At 41.5% G+C, this 12965-nt stretch overlaps 1 protein-coding gene across 3 annotated transcripts in view; it reads left to right on the plus strand.

Annotated features, from left to right (window-relative positions):
- Nucleotides 1-12965, plus strand: part of LOC120539250 (phosphofurin acidic cluster sorting protein 1-like) — a 172301-nt gene that overhangs the window by 148740 nt on the left and 10596 nt on the right. For all 3 annotated transcript variants that reach the window (XM_039769146.1, XM_039769148.1, XM_039769147.1), the window contains exons 21-22: nt 8468-8615; nt 10977-11212. In XM_039769146.1, coding sequence (XP_039625080.1) covers nt 8468-8615; nt 10977-11212 — 384 coding nt within the window. The remainder of the gene's footprint in view (nt 1-8467; nt 8616-10976; nt 11213-12965) is intronic.

Raw genomic sequence — 12965 nt, forward strand, 5'->3', positions numbered from 1 at the left:
AAAAGAGTAAATGTGATCACAGAAAGTACATTTTAATACATGAATTGTTTTCAGGTAATATAGCATAATGAATTTTAACGATAGCAATTTCAACCAAGTTTAACAGTTTACTGGTTTCAATCTTGCAACTTTCTACATACAGGTACAATTCCGTTACAACGAATATCTTTAAAACAAAATTTTCATTACAATGAAGTATTTTTATGGTCCCGATAGTTTCCCACTTGACACAAGTCTTTAGAAATCTTGTTACAACGAAGTACATTCAGCAGATACTTTCATTACAACGAAGTGCCCAAAAGACATTAAAATGTCCACAGACATTTAGTTCTGTGGTCGCAGCTCAGATGTGCATAACAATCTCCAAACAGAAACAATGTGAAAAAATTTCTTTCTTTGAACTTTGCTCGTACTGTTTTTTTTTTGATATTTTTGTTTTCGGTGGTTTTCAATGATACCTTTTGCATATCGCTCGTCAACATTTGAAAAACATCCACTGGAATTTAACTCATTGTCACCCTCCTATAGAAATGGCAGACACGAAAAACTAACAGTTCATATTAGAAAAAAAAAACTTAAAATTTTACAGCTCTCGATTGCGGCAAAAGGAAAAAAACGTTCCCAGTGAATTAAGAATTTCGCCATCAACACTGTCAACTTTCTTGAAAGACTGAGCAAAAAAAGAAGAAAAATCTTGGGTTGCAAACGTATGTGAACATTTGAAGACGTCGAAAAAGCCGTTTTTATGTGGTTCAGTGATGTTCGCTCAAGAAACATTCCTATTAATACGGCACTCATTCAAGAAAATGTGAGGTTTCTAAACTCTCTTGGGACCTCCACCAGCTGGACAACACGCCGAAGAGCGTCCTGAAGTGTGATCACTGCGTCTGTGGAAGACTGTTTATCTTTTGCTAAGGCATCAGCAGGCTCACAGCTCTGCTTCGTCTCGCCGCTAAAGTAAACAGAAAAGATCTCAATGGGTGATGCAAGGAACAATGTAATTGCAGGCAACAGGATTACTTGGCCACTAACCTGGGGGGTATTCCAGAAAGCAGGTTATGTGACATACCCGTGTAAGTTTAAGGGTAAGTGATTGGATAACCTCAACTTTCGGTTCCAAAAACGGAGGTAACTTTCTGGGTATGTATGTAACCATAGCAGCTTACTCTCTGAAGATAACCTGCCACCGAGCAGGTTATGTTCCAGGGTAAGTTTGTTTCAGAAGGTTACTGAGCATGGCGTGCCCTTTTGATGACGATCCTGTGGACGTGGAAGCACAAATTATCCGAGGTTTTTTCCGCCGGGAGAGAGTAATAAGACCGCGTATTGATGTCTTTTCATTTCCAAATGATTTTTTAAAAGAGCGTTATCGGTTTTCAAAAGAATCGTTAATTTACTTGACCCATCTCTTGGCACCGCATATTGCACATGTCACAAACCGCGGGTCTGCGCTTAGCACAGAAAACATTCTGTGCATAGCACTTCGTTTTTTGCCTCAGGGCATTTTTTGTATAATGTGGGCGATGCAGAGCATGTGGGAAAGGCAACTGTGTGTAGAGCCGTTCGCACAGTATGTCTGGCACTGAAACACTTCTTACACACGTGTGTACAGTTCCCTGGCCATAAACCTCTGCGTGTAATTAAAGAGGAATTCCACAGAGTGGCAGGTTTGTCCTTTGTAGTAAAATTCATGACGCATATTTAATATGTAGTCATACTATTTATATCTATAGATGTATTCATCCTGCACACACACTTGATACTTCCCTATATGACTTTCTATTTCAGGGTTTCCAAATGTAATTGGGTGCATTGACGGCACCCACATTCCTATTAAAGCTCCTTCAATGAATCAGGGAGACTATGTTAATAGGAAATCTATTCATAGTATCAATGTGCAGGTAAGAACTGGATTTTGTGTTCAATAAAGTTCAATAAAGTCAGCCTGCATAAAAACATTAAGAATGTTGAAGAAGCCTTTAAGTGACAGAGATAGTAATTTATTAAGTCATATAATGAAAACAAATCATAGCGGTAAACTTACATTTCACCATGCTACTTGTGGTGCATGGTGTGTGTGACAAGTGCCCTTGGAATGCCAGCAACCACTGGTCGCCCTTTATTAAGGGACAAGCCAGCTCCTCAGATGGGGTGAGGGAGGTGGTGGTGGGCCCCGCCAGTTAGACGGGCTTCAGCTTGCTTTCTATTAGCTACATGACAGACAGAATATACTAAATCGTGTTTAATCAATAGTTCAGTGATCGTGTAATCAACTATTACCTTTTTGCAGTATGTTTTTATGTTTCATTTGACTTGGCTCAAAGTTCTTCTGCATCCAGACGGATTACACCTTATTAAATAAGAAACCATATATTCCTAGTCAATACACATTGTTATTTTAACCTAAAGAAATGAATGGCAGGAAAAGTGAATGCATTCAAAGTGATTGAACAGTGAAAAGGGTGCGGAAGGGTGTTTCATTATTTTACAGTATAATAAAAGGGAGGCGATGTCAATTTTGCAATTTAATACACTCACGCATTTACTCTGTCCGTTATTTTTTGCCAAGCCAACTCTCTTTCTTTAGCCGATGCAGCCGTATTACTTTTTTCATTATGATAGGCTTGAATTCTTCAAACGCCTGCATTAACACCTCCAACTCCACCTCTGAAATATGCCGCTCGCTTTTTTTCTCCTTGATCTTCCGTTTTGACTCGTGAAATCGGCGATCCATTGAAAACGTCTTTATGTATGCACGGTGCACGCGCATTAACTCTGGGTAACCAGTAGGAGGTTGATTGAACTTACTCTTCTCAGGTGTTTTGGAACCGACATACTCATGGTATGCGGGTTTGGGGTAAATCAACCCAGAGGTTATGATTTACCAAATGGTAAGTTAACCAAGCTTTCTGGAATACCCCCCTGGCCACAACCCTGCCTGACTGCTGTGTCTGTTTATAGGAGAAGTGGCACACCCCACTACAATAAATAACCCTGCTGTTCCTGTTTCAAGCTGAATAAAGCTGATTTTGCTAAAGTCCTCATACTCGGCCTCATGTTTTGGGGTGTAAGACAGGGACTTATAGCATGACCCCAATCTTTTAGAATTCGCTTCTGTGGCACCTCACTGCACCGCTGTGAGCCTGCTGTTGCCCTGCCTCGGCAACGGACAAACAATCTTCCACAAACGTGGCAATCGTGCTTCAGGACACACTTCAGTGTGATGTTCCCGTGGGGTGGGGGGGATTCCAAAATAGTTCAGAAACCTCACAATATGAAGAAGAAGAAAACGTTTCTGATTGATAACTGTGCTGCCCACAACATGCTTCCACCCACTTGCACGGCAGTGCTTCAGCGTTTGGATTTGGGTATCATTCGCACCCTGAAAGTGTATTATTGCAAGGAAATGCTGAGAAAATTTCTCGTCAGCATAACTTGTAGACAGGAGGAGATTAAAATTAATGCAAAAGAAGCTATTGAAATGATAGCAGACACCTGGATGCAAGTTAAAGAAAGCACTATAGTGAGAAATACAGAATCTCATTACAATTAAATATTTTTTAGGTCCCTGGAAGCTCGTTGTAACGGAATTTTACCTGTATTTAAGCATACAATCATGGCCGAAATTATCGGCGCCCCTGGAATTTTCCCAGAAAATGCACCATTTCTCCGCAGAAAATTGTTGCAATTACAAATGTTTTGGTATACACATGTTTATTTCCTTCATGTGCATTGGAACAACACAAAAAAACACAGAAAAAAGCCATATCTGACATCATGTTACACAGAGCTCCAAAAATGGGCCTGACAAAATTATTGGCACCTTTTCAAAATTGTGGGTAAATCATTTTATTTCAAGCATATGATTCTCGTTTGAACTCACCTATGGCAAGAAACAGATGCTGGCAATATAGCAATCACACCTGAAGCCAGTTAAAATGGAGAAAAGTTGACTCAGCCTTTCTGTTGTGTGTCTGAGTGTGCCACAGTAAGCATGGAGAACAGAAAGAAGAGCAGAGAATTGTCTGAGGACTTGAGAACAAAAATTGTGGAAACATATCAACAATCTCAAGGCTACAAGTCCATCTCCAGAGATCTTCATGTTCCTTTGTCTACTGTGCGCAACATAATCAAGAAGTTCACAACACATGGCACTGTAGCTAATCTCAGAGGTCATGGGTGTTCCAGCAGGACAATGACCCCAAACATACCTGTAAAAGCAGCCAGAAATGGTTGAAGACAAAGCGCTGGAGAGTTGTGAAGTGGCCAGCAATGAGTCCGGATCTAAATCTGATTGAACACTTATGGAGAGGTCTCAACATTGCTGTTGGGAGAAGGTGCCCTTCAAATCTAAGAGACCTTGAGCAGTTTGCAAACGAAGACTGGTCGGAAATTCCAGTAGAGAGGTGTAACAAGCTTGTTGATGGTTATAGGAAGCACTTGATTTCAGTTATTTTTTCCTAAGGGCGTGCAACCACATATTAAGTTGAGGGAGCCAATAATTTTGTCCAGCCCAGTTTTTGAATTTTGTGTGAAATAATGTCAGATTTTACTTTTTATTCTCTGTTTTTTGTGTTGTTCCAATGCACATAAAGGAAATAAACATGTGTATACCAAAACATTTGTAATTGCAACAATTTTGTGGGAGAAATGGTGCATTTTCTGGGAAAATTCCAGGGGTGCCAATTAATTTAGGCCATGACTGTATTTCTTCATGATGTTTTTCACATGTGTATTTTGTATTTGTTAAAATGTTTCAGTTTCCCCTTTTGTCGGAGGATACTTGAATAAATCTGAATAGTACACCAGTAGTCTGCTAGATTAGTAGTATCCAATATTGTACTGAGAGATTTGATATTTTATTTTACACTCTAATAATTTATCAAAGATGCACTATTTTGGTTCTAGGACAAGATAGTTCTGTAGTAAAGAACCACCATTTCATTCATGACAGTGGGAAGCCAAGTTCTAATTCTATTTTGAATCTAAAACTGTGGATGTAGAATGTGAACGTCCATCCATCCATCCTCTTCCGCTTATCCGAGATCGGGTCGCGGGGGCAGCAGCTTGAGCAGAGATGCCCAGACCTCTCTCCCTGGCCACTTCTTCTAGCTCTTCCGGGGGAATCCCGAGGCGTTCCCAGGCCAGCGCAGAAACATTGCCCCTCCAGCGTGTCCTGGGTCTTCCCCGGGGCCTCCTCCCGGTTAGATGTGCCTAGCACACCTTACCAGGGAGGCATCCAGGAGGCATTCTGATCAGATGCCTGAGCCACCTCATCTGACTCCTCTTGATGCAGAGGAACAGTGGCTCTACTCTGAGCCCCTCCCGGATGACTGAGCTTCTCACCCTATCTTTAAGGGAAAGCCCAGACACCCTGTGGAGGAAACTCATTTCAGCCACTTGTATTCACGATCTCGTTCTTTCGGTCAATACCTATAGCTCATACCCATAGCTCATGACCATAGGTGAGGGTAGGAATGCAGATCGACTGGTAAATTGAGAGCTTTGTGTCATGACTCGGCTCTTTTTTCACCACGACGGACCGATGCAGAGCCCTCATCACTGCAGACGCTTCACCGATCCGCCTGTCAATCTCACGCTCCATTCTCCCCTCACTCGTGAACAAGACCCTGAGATACTTGAACTCCTCCACTTGGGGCAGGATCTCACTCCCAACCCTGAGAAGGCACTCCACCCTTTTCCGACTGAGGACCATGGTCTTAGATTTGGAAGTGCTGATTCCCATCCCAGCCGCTTCACACTCAGCTGCGAACCGATCCAGAGAGAGCTGAAAATCATGGCCTGATGAAGCAAACAAGACAACATCATCTGCAAAAAGCAGTGACCCAATCCTGGGTCCACCAAACCGGACCCCCTCAACGCCCTGGCTGCGCCTAGATATTCTGTCCATAAATGTTAGGAACAGAATCGTTGACAAAGGGCAGCCCTGGCGGTGTCCAACTCTCACTGGAAACGGGTTCGACTTACTGCTGGCAATGCGGACCAAGCTCTGACACCAGTTGTACAGGGACCGAACAGCCCTTATCAGGGGGTCCGGTACCCCATACTCCTGAAGCACCCCCAGGATTCCCCGAGAGACACAGTCGAATGCCTTTTCCAAGTCCACAAAACACATATAGACTGGTTGGGCAAACTCCTATGCACCCTCCAGGACCCTGCTAATTGTGTAGAGCTGGTCCACTGTTCTGTGACCAGGATGAAAACCACACTGTTCCTCCTGAATCCGAGGTTCGACTATCTGATGGACCCTCCATTCCAGGATCCCCGAATAGACTTTTCCAGGGAGGCTGAGGAGTGTGATCCCTCTGTAGTTGGAACACACCCTCCAGTACCCCTTCTTAAAGAGGGGGACCATCACCCCGGTCTGCCAATCCAGAGGCACTGTCCCCGATGTCAATGCGATGTTGCAGAGGCGTGTCAACCAAGACAGTCCTACAACATCCAGAGCCTTGAGGAACTCCGGGCGTATCTCATTCACCCCCGGGGCCCTGCCACCAAGAAGTTTTTTGACCACCTCGGTGACCTCAGTCCCAGAGATGGGGGAGCCCACCTCAGAGTCCCCAGGCACTGCTTCCTCATTGGGAGGCATGTTAGTGGGATTAAGGAGGTCTTCGAAGTATTCCCCCACTGACCCACAACGTCCTGAGTCGAGGTCAGCAGTGCACCATCCCCACCATATACAGTGTTGACACTGCACTGCTTCCCCCTCCTGAGATGCCGGACAGTGGACCAGAATCTCCTCGAAGCCGTCTGAAAGTCATTCTCCATAGCCTCCCCAAACTCCTCCCACACCCAAGTTTTTGCCTCACTGAAGCCGCATTCCGCTTGGCCTGCCGGTACCTATCAGCTGCCCTCAGAGTCCCACAGGACAAAAGAGTCCTGCAGGACTCCTTCTTCAGCTTGACGGCATCCCTCACCTCCGGTGTCCACCAATTGGTTCGGGGGATTGCCGCCACGACAGGCACCGACCACCTTATGGCCACAGCTCCGGTCAGCCGCCTCAACAATAGAGACACGGAACATGGCCCATTCAGGCTCAATGTCCCCCACCTCCCTCGGGACGTGGTCAAAGTTCTGCCGGAAGTGGGAGTTGAAGCTACTTCTAACAGGGGACTCTGCCAGACGTTCCCAGCAGACCCTCACAACACATTTGGGCCTACCAGGCCTGTCCAGCATCCTCCCCGACTATCGAAACCTACTGACCACCAGGTGGTGATCAGTTGACAGCTCCGCACCTCTCTTCACCTGAGTGTCCAAGACATGTGGCCGCAGGTCCGAAGACACAAGCACAAAGTCGATCATCTAGGGCCTAGGGTGTCCTGGTGCCAAGTGCACATATGTACACCCCTATGCTTGAACATGGTGTTTGTTATGGACAATCCGTGATGAGCACAGAAGTCCAATAACAAAACACCGCTCAGGTTCAGATCGGGGGCTGTTCCTCCCAGTTGCCCTTCCAGGTCTCACCGTCATTGCCCACGTGAGCATTGAAGTCCCCCAGCAGTACGAGGGAGTCCCCATAAGGTATGCCCTCTAGCACCCCCTCCTGGGACACACAAACAACAGTTAGAACCTGTCCCCCCACCCGAAGGTGGAGGAAGGCTACCCTCTCGTCCACTGGGGTAAACCCCAATGAACAGGCTCCAAGTCGGGGGGCAATAAGTATGCCCACACCCGCTCTGCACCTCTCACCGGGGGCAACTCCAGAGTGGTAGAGAGTCCAGCCCCTTTCATGGAGATTGGTTCCAGGGTCCAAGCTGTGTGTCGAGGTAAGCCCGACTATATCTAACCGGAACCTCTCGACCTCACGCACCAGCTCAGGCTCCTTTCCCTTCAGAGAGGTGACATTTCACATCCGAAGAGCCAGCTTCTGTAGCTGAGGATCAGACCACCAAGGTCCCTGCCTTCAGCCACCACCCAACTCACACTGCACCCGACCTCCTTGGCCCCTCCCATAGGTGGTGAGCCCATGGGAAGGGGGACCCGCATTGCCTCTTCAGGCTGTGCCCAGCCGAGCCCCATGGGTGCAGGCCCAGCCACCAGGTGCTCGCCATCAAGCCCCATCTCCAGACCTGGCTCCAGAGGGTGGCCCCGGTGACCCACGTCCGGGTGAGTGAAAACGGGGCCCAAATTTTTTGTTCTTCATAGGAGGTTATGTTGAACCACTCTTTGTCTCATCCCTCACCTAGGACCAGTTTGCCTTGGGTGGCCCTACCAGGGGCATAAAGCCCCGGACAACAGAGCTCCTAGGATCATTGGGACACACAAACCCCTCCACCACAATAAGGTGGAGGTTCGAGGAGGGGAGAATGTGAATGTATTTATTTTTATTAGTTTATATATAGATATCAATTTTGTGTGCTGCAAAATGCATTTTGGCACACCATGATATGTCATTTATGTTGAAAGAAATTAGTCCCTTAATTCCCATCCTATGGATTCACAGGAGGAGACATTGATGAGTGTGTGGCCACCAACCTGACTGTGCCATCCACATCACCTCCCTCTCAAGGAGGCGCTGTTGGACTCCTCAAGGATGTTGCAGCAACCCCTCCATCATCACCTTCGTTAAGTGGAGGTCTGACAGTTCTTGGGTGAGAATTTTTTCCATCTCCTAATTCCAAAATTAAAACATTGAGTTATGCAAAAACAATTCAAATAGTGCACAGCTTAGTTGCATGCATTAGGCACAAGAATATTAAGCAAGAAAAGTGGATAGTAATTTATGTGGTATTCTTGAACCTGTTTATTTACTTGTATGCATATTATTTTATTAAAGTCTGCCTTCTGCAAAAGTTAGCTGGTAAAGTTCTGGATAGGAGAACATCTAGCAAATTCACATTCATGCTCCCTAAAACATTAATTTTAAAATTAGTTTCTAGTTTATTTTCTCTCTCTCGATCTGACAATGGTAGGTATGACTCTATGAACACTATACAAATTGTACACACTCTTCACTTTTTGTAATATAATAACAGAGAATTTGTGCTTCAGGATTCAATGTTTGACTGTATGCAATTAATGCAAAGTATAATATCTCTTTTGACAGTAATCTTAATAATCAATGATTTTTTAATTTAGTTTCCATTAATATTCTGACATTTTGTTTGGTTCCTCACATTAACCTTTTACATTTTTGTGTTTATAAAAATTTAATATTATTTGTGTACTTTATCACTGAGAGAGAGAGAGGGAGGGTTGGGAGCATGCACTAATAGCACATTGCCGCACTCACCACATGTGAACCACTTGGATTGGGACCTGAGTGCAGTGGCTGATACCTTAGCACCACACTGGAAATTATATAAACATATAACTCTTTCAAGGAAAAAGATATGCAGACATTAAACCTCCAGTAGCTTTCACAAGGAAAAAAGTCATAGTAGCTCATTTATTCTCAATTTCTCAATGATTTAAGTGTATAATTGAACTAACCTTAGATTTCTGTAGTACTGTTCATACACACTTGTTATTATGAAGTGATTCTTTTTGGTAAGATTTAAAAGCACTTGAACATCAATTCTTCAAGTTTTAAATGCTAATAGCTTTCTATAACAAATTAAAGCCATGAATCATTAGTTTATTAAGGAATTTTGCTAATGTATCATTGCAGGAAAATATTGCTGAAATTAAAACTTTACACACCCAAAGATTTGCACAGATGTACAGACGTTAATAATAATAATATGCAACTTATAAGTTAGATTTAATAATAATAAAAAAGACAAACCTTTTTCTAGTTTTTAAAAAGGATACATTGCTAAAATTAATTTTAAAGACTATTCTCTGCACATTTTTTTTATGTATTAATATTTTCTTGACTTTGAAGATCTGTGAAAATTAATTATCTTAGACATGAATTGAAAATTTAAAATGAAAAGATGTAGTAACTTTTTTGCTGTTTCTGTAAAATTGCGCTCTACTTAACTTCTAATTTTTGTGAAAGTGCCATTCCTATCAAAACTGAAAATGAAACCTTGGCACCAGGCAGTGGTTATGCATTACACAAAATAATTCCAATAATTTTCTCTGTGCAATCTCCCCCTTCTTTAAAGTAATGTGTAGTGGACTTGTGAATATTTATTATTGTACATCGGAATGAATAAGCATTTGAAGAAAAAATAACCAGTGGAAAAGTTTAACTAGCCTAATGTAAAAGCATACTCGTTCAACATTTTTGGAGAGGCTTCACCCTATGGACTGCAATTCAAGCAAAATCTGTGACGGGAATTTTCTGTAGAGTAGACCAATTCTAAAGTTAAACCTACAATGCATAATAGACATACATTTTTGGTAGTAACGTACAGTAGCCCTAGAACTGTTGGTAGCATGATTTCATATTTTTTACCAATGCCATGGTATCTTAAATTTAGATATTTTTTTTAATTTTATATAAAATAAGTAAGTAACAAGTAATTCAAATAAACATAAAATATGAGCCCTGGACTAACTTCAAGAAAGTCTGTTATTTTCATTTAGACAGGCAGACAGACTTTATTTTTCCCCTAAGGAGAAATTTAAAATTTTACAGATGCTCAAGAAAATATAAAAGAAAAAGGACAATATATATTTATCATGTGAAAACATAAAATAATAGAAACATTCATTGTGTCCATGTTCTAGAAAATTAGTGCCACTCTGTTTTTTTTTTTTTTTGTCTAGGACAGATTATCCTGTCATGCTCCTTGCATCAAGTATATCTACAATATAGTAATTTTACAGATGGATTCCTGTTTTTTTGTTAAAATGACAAGCTACATAAAGCATCTGTAAAATGTAGGACATACAGTACAAAAAGTGGGAAACATTTTGCGTCAATTTAATTTGTACAGTACCTACATAAAGTTAGGTGTAGGGCAACATAAGAAAATAAACTTTCACGAGTACAATGATATGCTAAAACTGTAAATGCCGAGCAAATAACAAACTGTTTTTCTTTTTGCCTTTACCCACAGGAGTCCTAGTATGCCACATGGTGTTGATGCTATTGGTTTGCAGGTGGATTACTGGTTATCACCTATCGCTGAAAAGAAGAAAGAGGGGGAGAGACGTGATGCAGGCTCCAAAAACACGCTGAAAAGTACTTTTCGATCAGTTCAAGTTAGTCGGCTGCCAGGATCAGCTGGAGAAAGCCAACTTATTCCAAACACAATGTCTATGACTGTTGTGACTAAAGAGAAAAACAAGAAGGGTAAGACTAAATTGTTGTATCTCTGGTTAGAGGTGATTTAATACTTGACTTGTTTTATGTTTGGTTTCTTTTTAAATTGTTGCTTTTGTTCTTGAGATATGATGGGGCAGTGCCATTATTTTGAAAAAAGTATCATGTATTAAACTACTATTAATGATCAGCACAGGCATTTCTAAATAACAGGCAAAGTACTAAAAAATCATAATATTTAAAGATTATATTCCTAAGGATTTTAAATCATTCTTAATTCTAAGTAAAGAAATGTTTTAAGTTATTAAAGTAATACATGGATAAATAGAATGTGGGCTGATTTCATTGGCCAAAATAATTATGTAATAACACAAGTAAAGAAATTTTCAGGTGATTTTTTTTTTTAGTACAAAAATAATTGTATTTTATTCTGAATAATGTACATAACCTTGCATCAAAATGTCATCGACAGTATATGCAGTTACAATTTGGATGCAGTCAGCAGTTTTTTTTTATATTCATCAGAAAGTACATATTAACACTATAGCATTTATTTTGAAACTTGATGATACTGATTGTTTCTCCTGGCTAATGGAGGATAACATATACATTAAGAAACAACACTAAGTGGAGTCCTAGTAATCCATGTGAAAGATTGTGTTTTACGTTTTACCTCTGCATTTTAATGACAGTGTTCTTTCAAGGGTAACAATTCTACTGATGTATGGTTAAGGTAAGGTAAGTTAAAAACGGCCAATGGAGAAACAGTCTTATACTCAGGCACAGAAGATAATTAACACCATGACGGAGTAACGATAATCTTGAAGAAAGGCTTGGAGGAATGTTTGATGGAATGGAAACCAGTGAACAGCAGATTGATGAGACTTAGAGTGAAAGGAAAGCAAGTGAATATAACAATAATTCAGTGTTATGCACCAACAACTGATAATGACAGTGAAGAGAAAGGCTTGTTTCATGAACAACTACATGCAGAAGTTGAGGAAATTCTATTTCATGATTTGATCATTTTTATGGGCGACTTAAACACCAAGGTGGGAAGCAGCTATAAACATAACACAAGAATCATGGGCAACATGGATGGGAAATAATAAATGAAAACTGTGAAAGAGTTGTAGAATTCTCTGCCATGAACAACCTTCTTATTGGAGGGACTCTTTTTCATCACTGTGTGATCCATAAGATGACATGGTATTCTCCTAATGGACAACATATCAGAATCAAATCAACCATCTGTTGATTAATGGCACATGGAATAGATCTCTACAAGATGTAAAAGTTAGGAGAGGTGCAGATGTAGGAAGCGACCACCATCTAGTTGTAGCAGTGGTGAAACTCAAGCTGAGAAAAGAAGGAACTTTGATGCTGAGAAACATTGATATAAGATCCACCTTTACCACACAGCTGAAGAGTAGATTCCCAGCTTTACAGGACCTTGATGAGAAAGTGTCAGGAACACAAAGAATTGACACTATGTAGAAGAATATCTCAAAAGCCTATGAATAAAGTAGTGAAGCAAGCCTAGGGTACAGAAAAGGAAAGAAAACCAAAGAATGGATACAGAAAAAGACATGGTCAGCCATAGAAGAAAGGCGTAAAATCAAGAAGAGGATGTAAAATCCGTATGAGTGAAGGATAAATTCCAAGCAGACTATTCTGAAGCCAACAGAAAAGTTAACTTATAAGAAGCAACGAGAGATCCTACATAGATAGACTCGCAGAAGAGGATAAAGAAGGATCTGAACAATGAAATCAGGGAAGGGTT

Source organism: Polypterus senegalus, chromosome 11 (genome assembly GCF_016835505.1).
Source record: "Polypterus senegalus isolate Bchr_013 chromosome 11, ASM1683550v1, whole genome shotgun sequence".
NCBI lineage: Eukaryota > Metazoa > Chordata > Cladistia > Polypteriformes > Polypteridae > Polypterus > Polypterus senegalus.